The sequence below is a fragment of the Lagenorhynchus albirostris genome, chromosome 2 (genome assembly GCF_949774975.1).
Source record: "Lagenorhynchus albirostris chromosome 2, mLagAlb1.1, whole genome shotgun sequence".
NCBI lineage: Eukaryota > Metazoa > Chordata > Mammalia > Artiodactyla > Delphinidae > Lagenorhynchus > Lagenorhynchus albirostris.
Genome location: NC_083096.1, coordinates 72,864,782 through 72,880,838, shown reverse-complemented (window position 1 = coordinate 72,880,838; position 16,057 = coordinate 72,864,782). Strand labels below are relative to the sequence as shown.

The 16,057-nt window shown below is 56.5% G+C and overlaps 2 protein-coding genes across 19 annotated transcripts in view; one reads left to right on the top strand and one right to left on the bottom strand.

The window, feature by feature from the left end:
• Positions 1-538: 538 nt before the first annotated feature.
• LRRC71 (leucine rich repeat containing 71) lies at positions 539-13,095 on the top strand. The gene is made up of 15 exons (XM_060135831.1): positions 539-1,001; positions 4,511-4,660; positions 4,989-5,114; positions 5,208-5,283; positions 5,501-5,578; positions 7,671-7,739; positions 7,943-8,102; positions 8,188-8,271; positions 8,362-8,501; positions 9,143-9,275; positions 9,433-9,526; positions 9,877-9,965; positions 11,685-11,796; positions 12,165-12,286; positions 12,540-13,095. Exons 1-15 carry the CDS (start codon positions 839-841, stop codon positions 12,657-12,659), a joined length of 1,716 nt encoding a protein of 571 aa, XP_059991814.1. The 5' UTR covers positions 539-838; the 3' UTR covers positions 12,660-13,095.
• A 1,375-nt stretch (positions 13,096-14,470) lies between these two features.
• Positions 14,471-16,057, bottom strand: part of ARHGEF11 (Rho guanine nucleotide exchange factor 11) — a 112,670-nt gene continuing 111,083 nt past the window's right edge. For 10 of the 18 annotated variants that reach the window (XM_060135707.1, XM_060135697.1, XM_060135729.1 and 7 more), the window contains one exon: positions 15,141-15,640. In XM_060135707.1, the coding sequence (XP_059991690.1) occupies positions 15,161-15,640 (480 nt within the window). In that variant the 3' untranslated portion in view covers positions 15,141-15,160. Of the gene's footprint in view, positions 15,082-15,140; positions 15,641-16,057 lie in introns of those variants that run through there. The other 8 variants (XM_060135788.1, XM_060135791.1, XM_060135799.1 and 5 more) reach the window with 3 other exon arrangements.

Below are 16,057 nucleotides of genomic sequence, written 5' to 3'. Positions count from 1 at the left end.
ATCCAAGATTTCTTGGAAGCGTGACCCGCCTCCTAAACTCGTTAGCGGATCAACTAAGTCCCCAGACCTCCAGGAGGCTACATAGATGGGGTCGAGATTACAAACCCAGAGCCACGCCAGCTCGCTAACTCGGTGGGTCTCTCTGGGCCTTTTCCATCAGGAGTCCTCTCCTTACAGGGTAGGAGGGCCGACCCCAGAGAGTGGATCTGTCTCCAACCGGACCCTGCTTCCCTAGATTCCTCCGACTGCCGCTATCTCTAATACACGGGGTCGGATCCCGGCTTTCCCCGGTTCAGTTTCTCGGGTGACTTTGGACGGCTCCTTGCCCGCCCCCTAGCCCCGCCTCTCCGTCCTGGTCTCGCTCTAGTCCAGCCCCCTCCACTCGGTCCAGTACGATATCCGCTCGTCTCCCTCCGCCACGGCTCCGCCCAGGTCCTTCTCCTTTCGCACAGGGTCCGAGGGGTCCGGCCCTCCAGGGCTCCAGGGCTCTCCTGCCCCTGTGACCCAGGGCTGCCCAGGCTCCGCCCTGGCCCCGCCCTTCTCGGCTGCCCTAGTTCCGCGGCTCCGCCCTCCGGGCTCCTTCCGCCCCCTGATGACTCTGTGGTGCCCCCTGTCGGCCTCGCGTGCGCTCTGTGGTTGCCCCTTGCCCTCGGGCCCGCCCACCTCGCGCGGTTGTCTTGGAGAGGGACGCTGAGGCGACGCGGCGGCAGGCGGCTCCCGCCTGTGGACGCGGAATAGAGACCCTTGATTCGGCCACCTCCAGGGCGAGCCCCACAGAATCCCGTCCTGCCTCCTTGCCCCCGTGAGTGTCCCCAGAGTCGCTGCGGACGGCACCAGCATGTCGGGCGAGGCGAGCGCACCACCAGTGGCCTCACCCAGGGCCCCGCGTCCCGGGATCCAGAAGTCATCCGGTGCAGTGACCAGGAAAGGAGACCGCGGGGCCAAGGAGAAGCCGACGACCGTCCTGCCGCCGGTGGGGGAGGAGGAACCCAAAAACCCTGGTACGCTGGTGGCGGGGTTGGGGGATCAGGCCTCTAGGCTTCTCCGCGCGCTCCCAACAGCCACTCGTCGCTCGGGTTAGCCAGATTGGATGGGGCGTCTTCGTTGTGCCAGGCAATGGCGGGCGAGACAGACGAGCCAGTAAATAATAACAGAATTTCTGGCGCTGAGGAGCGCTGTGTGGAAAAGGGATCCACCAGCTGAAGTTCAATATGTGAATGTAACTAGCTCCGGGCACATGGTAAGGGTGTTATAAGTGGTCACCGTTATGAGGTGTGCACGTGTTACTAGGCACGTTTCTTCTCTGTAGTATGGAGTCCTGCCCTGCCTATTACTGGGAGGCACAGTAGAGTTGATGGTGAGAAAGTATTTTATAAACTGCAAATTCACTTGTTCACTCAACAAACGTACATTGTGCACCCACCCAAAGCGCCCTGCTCCATCCTGGGATATGAATCACAGTTTTCGTCCCAGCACAGTTCCTGAGACTCAGCTTGGCAGATGTTTGAATTGATTTTAAAGAAGCCACACTCTGGTTTGGGATGCTGACAAATACAATAAGATGTGCTAATTTGTATCAGAGAAGAAGGTCCAGGGAGTGGTGGAAAGACACAGGGGCGCTGCCGGGAGGTGACTCTGAGTTTAGTTTTACAGATATTCATTCATTTATTCAACAATTACTTTCTGGATGCCTGCTCTGTGGTCAGGTCCAATAGAAAGAGAACGAGATGGACACAGTCCAGCTGGAATGGAATTTACATTCTCTAGGAAAAGAAAACCATTGGAAAAGTACGCGTATGAGCGTGGCTCTTTATGTTGCAAGTGATAGAACCCCAACCCAAATGAATTATCCACAAAGGGGAATTGATTGGAAGGCTTCTTGATTCAAATCTACCAGTTTTGCCTTCAAAGAGGGACAGGAACTTGCTGTCTCTGGACTCAAGGAAAAACAACTTGGGAAAAGACTCTGATTGTCAGACATTGGTCAGGTGCCATCTCCTTGTCAGTGCTGGTGGCTGGGCGGGCGGAGGAAGCTATGGGAGCTGGAGAAAGAGCATCTTCCAGAAGGAGAGACAAGACAGGATAGAATCTCCTACAGATATGAACCTAGTTACATTAACACACACACACACACACACACACACACACACACACATACACACACACTCACACCACTCTGGCTGCTGTGTGGAAAATGGAGTGGCAGAGGGAGAGAATGAAGGTAGGCAGCTGAGTTACGAGGCATTTCAATAGCCCAGGTGAGGGACAGTGGTAGTTGTGGACTCGGGTAGTGAGGGAGATGGGTTAGGCTCCTTGGAACAGTACTTCTGAGGCAGAAAAGAGTTGGTGAAGTAGTGGATGGGGTGGAAAGTGGGGAAGGTAGCAAGAATGATTCCATGTTTCTGTACTGGGCACGGGGTGGGTTAAGGTGCCATTCATGGAGACAGGCAGGCCTGAAGGAAGAGCATGTAAGAGATCTCCAAGGGGTGATGTCGGCTGAGCAGCTGCATGGAAGCGTGTGGAGCGGTGAGAAGATGTCAGGGCTGGAGATGTGAATTGGGGAGCTGCTGATGTTTGGGTGCATTTAAGCCCCGGGAATGAAAGAGATTCCCCTGGGGAGGGGGGAGTGGAACCGGAGACAGGAAAGGGCTCAGGACTCAGACTCAGTGATCTTAGAGGAGAAGGAGCTCCCCCAGGCAGGGGGAGCCAGAGGGGTCGGAGAGAAAGGGAGTGATAACAGGACAGGGCCACACGGTCACAGCGGCTTTAGCAGCCGTTATCGTGTGTTGTGGCAGGGCTCAAATGGGGTAGCGAGTGAAGGCAGTTGTAGGAACGTTGATAGATTGAGAGGACATCGCATCTGGTGGCTTCTATTTCTCAAGGAGCTACGAGGCAAGGTCATAGCGAGTGTGAGGAGGGAGTGTGGGAGGGGAGGAGAGCAGGAGCAAGGCCCTTTCGGAGCTGTGCTGCCCACTAGGTCACTGCTAGCTACAGCCCAGAGGTGGAACACTTCCATCGTCCCAGTATGTCCTGTCGGGCAGTGCTGGTCTAGAGCAGCGGTTCTCCCTGGACCATCTTTGGCATCATCTGTGAGCTGGTTAGAAATGCAAATTCACAGACTCTACCCAGCCTATGGAATCAGAATTTGGGGGGATGGGGCCCAGCAAACTGCTTTAACAGGCTTTCCTACTGATTCTTACAGAAAGATGTTAAAGTTTGAGAACCTCTGTTTGGGGAAAGATGGTGTGAGTGAAGCAGGGAAGGACCCTCCCAGCAGAGGGGAGAGTCCGGGAAAGCAGGCAGTGTGCAGGAGTCAGCTGTACAAGGGGCTCCCCTAGCCTCCCAATGCCTCCTCTCATCAGCCTTGTCCATTCAGCTAATGTCTCTCGGGTGCCTGTGTCTCTCACCCTTTTGCCACGAGAACCCTCAAACCTCTCTGCATCTTGCCCCACAGTGCTGAGCACACGTCCTGCCAGCCCCCTTGCACCCTCTGGGCAGGCTCCCTGCTGTTGGCTGCAGGGGTTCTGTCCGGGGCACAGTCCCTGCAGCGCCTGCTGCCTGTGGGGCTCCAGGCTGTCCTGCACTTGGAAGAGCAGGCTGGCACCAAGCCCACCCTTCTGCCTCCGGTTTCTCGCCTTTGCCAGGGACACCCCTTCCCGTCTCAAGGAACCACTTCTTGTTGGGATGCCCATGCGGGAGCAGGAAAGAGCAGGGGTCTTTGGGGACTCAGGCACCTCAGGTTTGCGTAGCCCTCACGATGGGAAGTGGTGGGCATCTGTCTAAATTAATAAAACTCTTGAATGAGTTAAGATTTCCAAAGCATATATAGAACCGTGTGGGACAGGAGTAAGTGCTATATCAATGTTTGCTAAATAAATAAAAGCCTACCACCCTGCTGGGCCTCGGTCTACCCGAGTGCGGGCGTGGGGATGGGGGTGGGAGCGGGGGCAGGTGGAGAGGTCCTTCTGCTTTCCTTTCTTTGCTCACATCAGGCCTGGGCCTTCTTTCTCCGTGTGACCCTGGGCAGTCCCCGCAAGGAAGGAACGTGGGAGGAGGCTGGGCTGGGGAGGAGGAGGCCCCCCAGGGAGCGGAGAGCGGGAGTGGAAGCGGCCTTGACCCACGGGGTGGGTGGGCGAGCCGGCACATAAAAGAGGCGCCCTCATTGTCTACATTCCACGCCCTTTAGTCCCCTTCCTCCTAGGTCTTGATTTCCCACTGTTTCCTCTCAAGTGTTTTCAGTGTCGGTCTCTACAACGCATCTTACATGTTAAAAATGGCTGAGAGGACGTCTGCCTCGATGGAAAGGCCGCTGCCCGCCCAGAAGCCCGAAACCCCGCGCGGACGAGCGTGGGAACGCGGCGCAGTGCGCCGATCCCTGGCGGGCGGGGGCGCAGGGCTGGGTGGGACGTCCTCTGGTCTCTGCTGCCCTCTGTTGGCAGCCTTGGGCTACAGGCGGCGGGCGCGGCGCGGCGCTACGCTTCCCCTCCCGCTCTCGTCCCCGCCCCCACAGAGGAGTACCAGTGCACCGGCGTCCTCGAGGTGGACTTCGCTGAGCTCTGCACGCGGTCGGGCTACACGGACTTCCCCAAAGTGGTCACCCGGCCCCGCCCGCACCCGACCTTCGTCCCCTCCGCCTCTACGTCGGAAAAGCCCACCGTAGGTGAGTGACAGTGGAGACGCCGGGGTGTCTGCCAGGCCTACCGCGTCCATTCCCCATCGCACGGCGGGCCGAATGGCGGGGACGCAGGGCAATGTGTGTGTGAGTGAGCAGGGTGGATTCAAGGGGGCTGGTGGGGAGGTGGGGGCGGCCTTCCGTCGTCCTTTCCAAACCCTCGCAGATGCGGTCTGGCGGAGTCCTCCAATCCCGCGGCTCCGTGGGAGCCGTCCCGGCCTCTCCGGCTCCCGTAGGCCGGCCGGGGCGTGGGGCCCGGGGGCGGTGACTCTGCCCCCTCCCTCCTTCCCCGGCTCCTCGCACCCCTGCCTTCTAGACGAACAGCCGCTGTCCGGGTCCTGCAGCTTCAACAGCCTGGAGAGCAAATACGTGTTCTTCCGGCCCACCATCCAGGTGGAGCTGGAGCCTGAGGACAAGTCCGTGAAGGAAATCTACATCCGCGGTGAGGTCCGCCCCCCCCACCAGTCCCTCTCACCAGCCGTCCACCACCGCACCTCTCCGGGCCTGAGGCGCCTTCTTCCTTTCCCTTCCGCAGGTTGGAAGGTTGAGGAGCGTATCCTGGGTATCTTCTCTAAGTGTCTGCCCTCCCTCAGCCAGCTTCAGGCCATCAAGTGAGGGGACATGGGGTTGGGGGAGGGGCAGTAGGCCAGTGTTGGAGACGGGCCACCAGTGGTCTGGGAGAAAGAACTGAAGGGGCACGGAAGGCCCTGGGGACTGTACGGAAGGTGATAAGGAAGGGTGTGGCTGGGGTGTCAGGGTGGCTGGAGAGGACAAGGTGGGAAGGAGGTGGTGCTCCAGCTGTGTTTCTGTGCTTCCCACCATCTCCAGCTTCTGGAAGGTGGGGCTGACTGATAAGACCCTGACCACCTTTATCACCCTCCTGCCTCTCTGCTCATCCACGCTCAGGTGAGCAGAGGGGAATAGGCACGGGGGAGGCTACCTGGGTAGCCTGGCTGGCTGGGTGGTCAGAAGTGAGCAGTTTGGGGACGGGGGTGACAAGTTCCAGCTCCTGTGGCCTGGGCTGGCATCCCTGTGGAAAGAGGGTGCTGCTACTGTCTGTTGGGTTTTGAAGGTCCCATCTGACAAGCAGTGGGGTCCCCTTTTCTGCCAACTCTGGTGCCTAAAGAGCCTACCTTTGGGGCCTTATCGCCTCTCCTCTCCATCAGTCCCACCACTACCCGCTCTCTCCCTGGAGGTTCCTCACTGCCTGGTGTCTGACACTGTACTAGGGACTGGTTCTTATCCTACAGGAACTGGCAGTCCAGTGAGGGAGGGAGAAGGGCATAGGAGTGGATACTGCAGGGCACTGTGGGGACTGTAGTGGTGGAAGAATGGTTCATGAGAGACATGGAAGGCTGCCTGGAGGAGGTGGTGCCAAGCTGAGCCTTGAAAGAGGAATAGGAGGGGGCCCGGCAGGGAACTGGGAAAGGGCATTCTTGTATAGGAGGGAGCCAGAGCAAGGTGTGGAGCAGTATAACCACAGGGGTGGTTGCTGTATAAAGGACACAGCTGATTTGGCTGCCCTTTGTTGAAGCTCCCCCAGCACCCTTGACTTCTCCTGCTTCACAGAACCCACCGTCACTGGCTTGCCTCCTCACTTGTCTTCCTCCTGTAGATGGGATGGATGCTTCTTGAGGGCAGGGATTTTGTCTCCTTCAGCTGGAGGTCCTTGGATGCACTTTGTCTTGAACACCACAAAACACATATTGTATTCCGTCATGGGAATTAGAAACAATTTAGCCAGCAGGAGGATAACTATAGAATTCATCTTAATATGTAAAAATAAGTCAGATCAACATGATAAATATAATTAAAAATAAATGCAATCAAATTTAGATGCTAGATGAGCCAGGCTGAAAGGTTGGGCAAATATCATGAGAGAAACTTTTTTAAAATTAATTAATTAATTTTTGGCTGCATTGGGTCTTCATTGCTGCACGCGGGCTTCTCATTGCTGTGGCTTCTCTTGTTGCAGAGCATGGGCTCTAGGCACATGGGCTCCAGTAGTTGTGGCATGCGGGCTCAGTAGTTGTGGTGCACGGGCTTAGTTGCTTCGTGGCATGTGGGACCTTCCCGGACCAGGGCTTGAACCCATGTCCCCTGCACTGGCAGGCAGATTCTTAACCACTGTGCCACCAGGGAAGTCCCGAGAGAAACATTTTTTAATAGAGAATTTTCCAGCCATTAGTTTCATTTTTTCTTGTGACTTGGAAAAACACCTCCATTTTCTCAGTACTGTTGGAGAAGCCACTGCCTTGTGAAGGGGTCATGCATTGGGTACCTATTGCTGTGTAACAAGTTACTTCAAAACGTAGTGGCTTAAAACAACAGACATTTATTATCTCACAGTTTCTGTGAGATAAATCCGGGTGTAGGTTAGCTGGCACCTCTGGGTCAGCGTCTTGGTGAGGTTGCGGTAAGGCTGTTGGCCGGGGCTGCAGTCATCTTGACTAGGGCTGGAGCATCTGCCGCCAGGCTCACTTATGTGGCAGCTGATTGGCCACAGCGCCTCCACTCGGGAGCCTTTCCACAGGTCATCTGGGTGCCCTCACCACTTGGCAGCTGGTGCCAGAGAGCACCCGGGTTGGAAGCCACAGCCTTTTTGTAACCTAAACTTGGAAGTGACAGTCCATCGCTTTTGCCATATGCCATTGATTAGAAGTGAGTCACTAGGTCCAGCCACACTCAAGGGGAGAGGATTGCATTGGGGCACGGATACCAGGAAGTGGGGATCACTGGGGTCATCTCAGAGGCCCCCTTACCACACCTCACTAACTCTGGGGGGTAACCCCTTCACACGGCACACTTCTGGATTTCTAGTCTGGAGAACTGTCACATAATTTCCTGTATCAGGGAGTTGGGCGGGGCGGGGGTGTGTGTGTGCATCCTTTGCCTCTGTTTCCAAGCTGCTTCCCAGAGCCCCACCCTTCCTCTTTGTCCCCTTCCCTCATCTGGCCTCAGTGGTGCCTCCTGGGTCTCAGATCTCCCCCACCCTCAGGAAGGTGTCTCTGGAGGGGAACCCGCTGCCGGAGCAGTCCTATCACAAGCTCATGGCAGTGGACAGCACGTGAGACTCCTTTCCCTCACCCCCTTTCTCTGGGCCTGCCCCCCATTCCAAGTCACCCTTTGTTCCCTCTCCAAGCACCCTCAATTCCTGCCTCTCCACCCTCAGACCGAATGGCCCTCCTCATGCCCCCGTTTTCCGAGGTTCCGGGGAATGCCCAGGACCCCGTGTTTCCTGTGACCCGCGTTCTCCCTCCTGCTGCCCAGGATCGCGCACTTGTCTCTGCGGAACAACAACATCGACGACCACGGCGCGCAGCTCCTAGGCCAGGCTCTGTCCACGCTGCACAGCTGCAACCGGACCCTGGTCTCCCTCAACCTGGGCTTCAACCACATCGGTGACGAGGGCGCGGGCTACATCGCGGACGTGCGTGCGAGGCCGGCAGGGGCCCCCGCGCGAGCTGTGGCGGCCCGGGGCCAGCCAGCTCACTGCCCCTCCCTGACCCCCGCAGGGCCTCCGGCTCAACCGCTCCCTGCTCTGGCTGTCCCTGGCCCACAACCGCATTCAGGACAAGGGCGCCCTGAAGCTGGCCGAGGTGGGTGTGCGGGCTGAGCGGGGCCGGGGAGCGACCCCCACATCCTCCCGCTCCCCGGGCGGCTGAGCGCGAGGTGCCGCCCCGCCCCAGGTCCTGCGCCCCTTCGAGCTGACGCACACCGAGGTGGTGGAGCGCCGGCGTCTCCTGCTGGAGAAAGGTTCGCAGGAGCGCTTGCGATCGGTGAGGAGCGCTCGGAGCCTGAGACCTGAGCCCTTGGAACCGCTGCCCAGGTCGGCTGCTTTCAGCTAGCTGGCCGAGTCTTAACCCGTCCTCTCTCCCTCTGTCGTGACCTTTTTGCTCTCCGACCTCTGCACAGATATAACAAACGTTTGGGTTCTTACTGCAGAACCACTCCGCAGATGGTAGAGTGTATTGGTTAAGAGGACTAGATTTAGACCGCAGGGACTTGGAATCTGGCCCTTCCACAAAACAGCTTGGTACCTTAGGCGTGTGACTTAACCTCTCGGGCCTCAGTTTCCTCATCTGTAAAATGGGGATAACTGTACCTAGCTCATAGGATTGTTGACAGGATTAAATGAGCTAATTCATCTAATACACCTGGAACAGTGCCTGGCACTTAGTTAAAAATATGTCAGCTACTGTTTTCTCCTCAGTATGAGTCTGAATGCCACCTCCCCCCACCCCCAGCTCATCCCTGGGTCCCTCTGCCGTTTCTTCCCAACAGCACCTGCACCAGAAGGGTCCCAAACAAATTATGTTAGCATTTAGGCAGGGAGTTTGGGGTAGGGGTGCTGCCAGTCTGACTGCCACCCAGGCATGAGGCTTCCCCTCACTCCTCACTGGGGAAGGGGCGCCGGACTCTTCCTCCTCCATCCTCGCCCATTTGTGAGCACAGCCTTCCACCTCTCAGACATGGGGACTCCAAAACAGAGCGTGAGAAGAATCAGCTGATGAGGGTCAGCAGTTTTGCAATGGTGGAGAAAGACAAGATGCAGACAACGAAGACCCCTAAGGGTCTGGGCAAGAAAAAGGAGAAGTCCGGGGTAGGTGTGCTGTGGGCAGCAGAGCCCTGGGCGCTGCAGGAACAGGGTGGAGCGGAGGGAGGAAGGCCTTTGAAAGTCCACCTCTGGCCCCTCCCACACCTGTTCCCCATCTGCCAGGGAGGTAGGACTCTCATCTCTCTTCTTACATCCCCCACAGGAAGTGGTGAAGAAAGAGGAGAAGTCAGGGTCTGGGCAGTCACCCACACAAGGAACCCCTAAGAAAGAAGACTCCACAAAGACAGGCAAGGGGAGTAAGTGCTAGCACCCCTCTGCGGCGCCCACTTGGTGTGGAGGAAGGAGGAGCACGGGGCGGGATGCGGGAGGCCTGCGCTGAGCTAGTCTTCTCACCTTGAGTCGGAAGCCCCAACCGGCCCCATCCATGGCACTCCACACCGTTTCTCCTGGGCTGGACCCCTGTGGCCCTGCCCTCGGAGAAGAAACCCGCCTACCTAGCTGGGGGTCCCCCCTTCAGCTCTATTTCTGTTGTACCCAAACCCAAAGTTTGAGGAGTCCCCTTCCTCGCCGCAGTCCATTCTCTCTGGGGAAACTGAGTCATATCAGAGGTCTGCACTGTGCATTCTGGCTCCTCTTCCCACTCCAGAGGTAACCATCCCTGAGCAGAAACTAAGCAAGGGAAAAGGGACCAAGACTGTGAGCAAAGAGAAGCGCAGCATCCTCCTGGAGTCGGAGGTAGGCTGCAGGAGAAGCGGGGTGGGGGACACGTCCCTGGGGTCCAGTCCCCCAGCCTTCCTGGCATGGAGTCTCCGGCCCTGTACTGTGGCAGCAGCCACTTCAACTCACATTGTGCCCTCAGTCCTGGCCCCCTCCCTAATCCAACCTGGGCTTGCAGGGGTAGCAGAGCTCAGTGCCCCGTCCCCTTCTACCTTTACTTGCTTATTAGGAGCCCACACTTTTGATCCTCTGCCTCAACTCAGTCTGCTTCCCGAAAGGCCATTTGTTCCTCACCACCACGCCCACGGTTGCTCGTACAGTTGCACAGGGAACGAAGCACATTCTCCTTTGCCCCTGCCAGCAGCTCCCCAGGAGGGCAGGGTGTCTTCCTAGTCGTGGTACTACCCCCACCCTGTGCACAGCTACTTGAGACCCTCTCTCCTTCGCCCCTGGAACCTCCCTTTTCTATTTAAACTTGGACCAACTTGTTCCTTGCTTTGGAAACCTTCCTGGACTGCTGACTCCATAGCTCCCACCCCTCCGCAGTGGAGTCAGCTAACCCTAAGCCTAACCCGAGGGCTATCTGTCCTTACACAGGCGTACCTTGTTGTATTGTGTTTTGCAGATTTTTTTTTTTTTTTATACAAACTGAAGGTTTGTGGCAACCCTGCGTCGAGCAAGTCCGTTGGTGCCATTTTTTTCCAAGAGCATTTGCTCACTTCGTGTCTCTGGGTCACATTTCGATAATTCTCTCAATATTTCAAGCTTTTTCATTATTATTATATTTGTCATGGTGATGTGTGATCAGTGATCTTTGATGTTACTACTAGGATTCCCCGAAGGCTCAGATGATGGTTAGCATTTTTTTAGCAGTTAAGTATTTTAAGATTGAGGTATATACACTGTTTCTTTAGACATAATGCTATTGCACACTTAGACTGCAGTATAGTGTAAACATAACTTTTACACGTACTGAGAAACCAAAAGAATGACTCGCTTTACTGCGGCTGTCTGGAACCGAACCCACAATATCTCTGAGGGTATGCCTGTGTTCTGTCATCCAAAGACCTCCCCACCTTGGCAGGGAACGGCGCCTCCACTTCTGGGAGTCTTCTCTGGCACCCAGGACAAGATCTTACAAAAGAGGAAAGTCGGGTGGAGAAGGCGGGCGAGGCTTGCCTCAGTGCCAGTTTTCTGTCCCTGCCCCAGGCCTGATCCAGGCTGCTGACTCTCCCCAGGACTGTTGCATTTTCCTCTCCTCCTGCCTTTAGCGTCATCTCCCTCCAGTCCACCGCCCTCCTTGCTCTCCCTGTTAGGAATTACTTAAGTGAATGCCAACACACTATTTCGTGCCTTTGCACCTGCTGCCACTTCCCCCCGATCTTCATCTGACAGGGACCACATACTATTCAGATGTCAGCTCGCAGGCCACCTCCTCCAGGACCCCTGCCGAGACCCGCTAGCTGTGCCTCCTCCGTGCCCCCTCCGTGCCCCCAGAGTACTGAGCTTCCCCCTCTGTCAGCTCTGACAGCATACTGCATTGCTCTCTCACTCTCTGGCTCCCCTGCGCAAAGCTGCTTCTTGAGGGTATGGGCTTATTTATCTTTGTATCCCCAGCACCTGGGACAAAGCCTGGTCTGTAGCCGGCCCTCAAAGCATGTATGTTGAATGAATGAATGAATGGCCTGTTGACCAGCTCCCCTCTCCTCTGCTGCAATCAGTATTCTGCCTGAGCAGGTGGTTGGGGAAGCTACTGAGATGGTCAACCCTCTCCTGGAGCCCGTGGAGCACCGAGATGGGAAAGTTTTCATGCCTGGGAACAGGGTCCTTTTGCATCTCAACCTTCTCCGTACGTTTGCCAACCCCCCCCGCCCCACGCCCCACCTTCCTGCCACGAGGCTAGCTGGGCCCCATGCTGTCACAAGGGTGCCCCCGCCCTGGCTCCACGGAGCGGAACCTGGTTCTCCAGTGGTTGGGCATCACGATGGTGAAGGCCCTCTGGCACGGGGCTTTGGGGTGGGGGTGAGGGAGGTCAGACAAAGGAGGCGTCAGAGAAGTAGAGCTGGAGTGAACTTAGTCCTAGGTAAGTGAGCTGGGGAGCTGGGGGAGCAGGGGGTTAGTTTTGGAGTAAGAGGGTCGCAGAGGGTGTCCTGTGAGGGTGTAGGCAAGAAGGAGGTTGGCAGTGCCGGAGGCCACGTCGTCTGCTTCTTCCACCAGGAAACCGCATCACAGAGGTGGGGCTAGAGGCCTTCCTAACCGCAGTGCAGTACCAGGCACAGTTCTCCGAGTCCAAGAGCGCGTCCAGGGGCCCCGTGGGGCTGCTGCGGCTGTCCCTGGCGGTGAGTGCCCAGGGACTGCAGCTGCTGCAGGCAGCTTGTCTCCCTATTTCCAAGACAGGCCTGTAGTTTCCCTTATTCTTTTTATCACAACACAGCCTTCATCTCTCTTGCTGTGAGATGGGCGGTCACACTCCTTTGCCTTTTCTCCATGTCCTCCAGCCCCTAACCCACCCTGTCCCAGGAAATGTTTTTCTCCCAGATGCTTAATCTTCATTGCTTTTGTCAGCTATCAGCCTTCCTTTTCTTCCTTCAGAAAAACTGCTTCTCCCCACAATGTCCTGCGTACACCACGATCCAAGAGCTGATGCTGCCAAGGGACCCTGTCAGTAAAGCCAAGCACAAAGAGGAGGCGGCTGTGGCTTCCTCCACCTAGCCCCCTCCCACCTTCTTCCCAGAGATTCTGGGCCACGGAAGCATCTCCTTTCCATGTGTGGGTTGGCCTTCCCACGGGAGAGCTCAGATCCTTAACAAAGTCTATTGCTGTACTTTTTTCCTTGAGGTTGTCTGAAAACTTTGTCCCAGAACTACTGGGAATATTTGGACTTTGCGCCTGTTAACAGCGCGTTGACATGGCCAGAAATGGCCGAATGGCTTTATGGTTCTGCTGGGGGTGATCTCAGCCCCTCTGGTGGTGGCCGACCAGGGGTGTTGCTCTCCTGCCTCCTCAGGACCTAGTTCTTGTTGCCCAGACCAGAGTCACTACCCGTGCCAGCCGTCCCGTTCCCTGGAGGACATGTGATACACGAGGGTTTGCACTGCCTCTGCTCTCAGAGGCAGAAGGGAAAGACTTGGGATAGTAACCAACACGCGCAGGCTGAGTGGAAGAGCGGGTGGGGCAGAGGGATGGAGCACGGGCTCCACCCTTCCACCCTCCTGGGTCTGCTGCTTCTGCTGCTCCATCCGGCCCACGTGTCTGGACTGGTTTGGAGGAGGGGCAAGGGCTCAGCTTACGAAAACGTAGAGTTGTCAGGCTGCTTTAGAGAGGGTGCCGAGTCTCTTGTCATCTACGTAGCAAAGTCCAAGCACTAAACACGAACCCTAATGACACTGCCTGCTGCTGTCAGCCGCCTGAAACCAGAGCCACCCAGGCAGTGCGGGGGCCAGAGGGGTCAGGAGAGCTGGGGGACCCGACTCTTCCTCAGCGCAGCCTCCACTGAGATGACCCGACCGTGCCCCAAGAGCCCAGGGCCGGCTTCTGGGGAGCTGACATCCGCTCTTCGGGGAGCGTCCCTTCTTCACCTCTGGTCACATCCTCTCCACCCCGACTCCGCTTTCTGTTGCCTGGACAGAGCCCTGCTGTCCCTGCCAGCGCTGCCTCTCTGCGGGGCTCCGTGGCCCTCAACAGTCCTCTCTCTGCCTCTGACCACCTGCGCTGCTGCTCAGCCTCTTGGTGGCTGGCTGGGCTTCTGCAGGGAGCAGCTCTTTGAATTCCCAACACTGAGCACACAGCAGGCGCTCTCCAGTAACGTCTAGCCTCTCAGTTACCCCTGCCCGAGGCCTTCTAAAGCTCCAGGGGATCCGTACAGTTCTTGTCCGCACCCCTACACTTCATCAAGAACGAATCGTGTATTAATTCTGATGCCCAACTAGACCGTAAGCTCCCAAGGTCAGCACTCAGCATCATGTTGGGTTTAGGAGGGAAAACGTCAGTTAGGGGGCGAAAGAGCAATTTGTCCCTTAGTCCAACAACGACAGCAAAGAGAAGCAGTTTGAGTGGTTACAGTCCTGGGGGTGTGGTCACGTCTGATGAGCTGCTTCCAGGGGGTGCCTGTGGGAGGACGCAGAGGACCGATGACAGCAGCTGGCCAGGCCTCTGAGATGACCCTCCCCTGTGTACTGCCTTTAAAGTCCTGAAGCTCACTGAGGGCAGCTCACTGAGGGCAGCTCACTGAGGGCAGCTCACGAGGGCAGCTCACGAGGGCTCTTGATTCTGGGGCCACTGCGTGCGTGCGTGCGTGTGCGTGCGTGCGTGCGCGTTGTCTTTTTGTGTTCTGGCCACGGGGGCTGTATCGCTTAGTCTGAAGTTCAGTGAAGTGCACATCTGGAACTTCGGGAGAGAATACGGCAAGGCCTGGGTCTGGGGCTGCCTTCTGTTCCCTCTACTCAATTCCAATCAGTCTCAGAGGGAATATCACAATATCTCTGATCACAGCAGTTCCAAGAATCACACACACACCACCACAGTTGAAGAATATTTAACTTTTCTTAAAAAAAAATCTTAACCATGAAAGGAAGAAAATAAAAGAGTATACATTATTTTAACAGCAAAACAGTCATTTCCATATCTGTATTTTATATATATTATATATATTTATATATATATATGTATATATACACCTAGCACAGTGTGTATATTCTATTAGTCTGTGGGGAGTGGAGTGGATGTGGTAATAGGGGCCAAGGCTGTGGTGGCCCCTGGGGATGGTCCTAGGTTAGTTTAGGGACTCCAGCATTCAAACCCCTACCCCCACCTCCCTGGGGCCCAGTTTTCAGCTCTGTACCTGATACACTGGTTTTCTATAGGGAGAGGGTGGGGCAGGGTGGACACAGGTGGGGTAAGAAGTTCCCCTGAAGATGAGAAGTCCTAGGAGGGAGGGAGTAGCTCAGCACCGAGCTGCAGAGGCTAGGCTCTCTGGCCAGGCGGGCCGGAAGCTGGATGCCGCCTTGCCCACGGGAGGTGGGGGGGCGGAGCGCTCAGGGCTGGCTCCACCTTTGGGCCCTGATCCTGGAGCTGGGCTGCTGACAAAGAGATACAAGTGAACCTCCTCTTCCCTTAGCAGTCCCTCTGTAACTGCCTTCGGCACGCCAGGATCAGAAACAAAAAAGGTCAAAGTTATTTACAATAGCAAAGAGGCACATACAATACATACATATTTATAGGAAACCAAAGTGACAAAGAGGAGAGGTGGAGACACCCGCCCCAGCCTTGGGCCCTGTGGAGAAGGGAGGGGAGGAAGAAAGTGCATTTACACTGGAGCCGCCTCCTTTCACCCACACACACAGGCGCGCACATCCGTGGGACGAGGGGGGCCTTTCAGATGCAGTCAGCATGCTTAGGAGACACAAGGCCTCGAAGGGTTGGGCTGAAGGGAGGGGAAAAGACAAGGAAACTTGACTCCAATCTGAGCAGACCAAGCAACATGCGCATCTGCCCCCGGTCTTGGCTGGAGCTGTCTCTTCAACCGCCTGCCTCCACCGCAGGGAGGAGGTTTGGGCTCTCCCCACCCTGAGCCCTGCCTCAGGCCAGTCCCTAGAGGAGGAGTTCGGGACGCGGAGGATTCGGTGGTTTGGACAGCTACAGTCCTGGGGATGTGGCCGAGTCCGCCAGGCTGTCTTCCAGCGGGGCGTTGTGGCCTGCAGGGATGTGGGGATGGCAGTGAGGGGCTGGCCTCTGAGATGACCCTCCCTGTGTTCCGCCTGCAAAGCCCTCAGGCTTGTGAGAGCAGCTCTTCAGTGCCATCCTTCCGTGACAAGGCATTCTCCTCCTCCAGAAACCCTGGAGTTCCCTGTGCGACCCGGAAAGGGCTGCGTACTGAACCCCACTTCTGTTCTGTCGGCCCCCAAAGCCCACGGGTAGGTATGGGTCTGTCTTCCTAAGCTGGAACACAGCCATGGCCCTGGCCCATGCAATCTGCTTCTGAACCACTTCTTAAGAACAGGTTTCAGATGTGAGACGAGGCTCCCCCTGGTTTGTTATCTCCATAACCCAAGGGAAAAGAGGGTTCAGTTATAAGTTTCCCAGTTTTAGGGGAGCTTCCGTGCGCCTTCCCT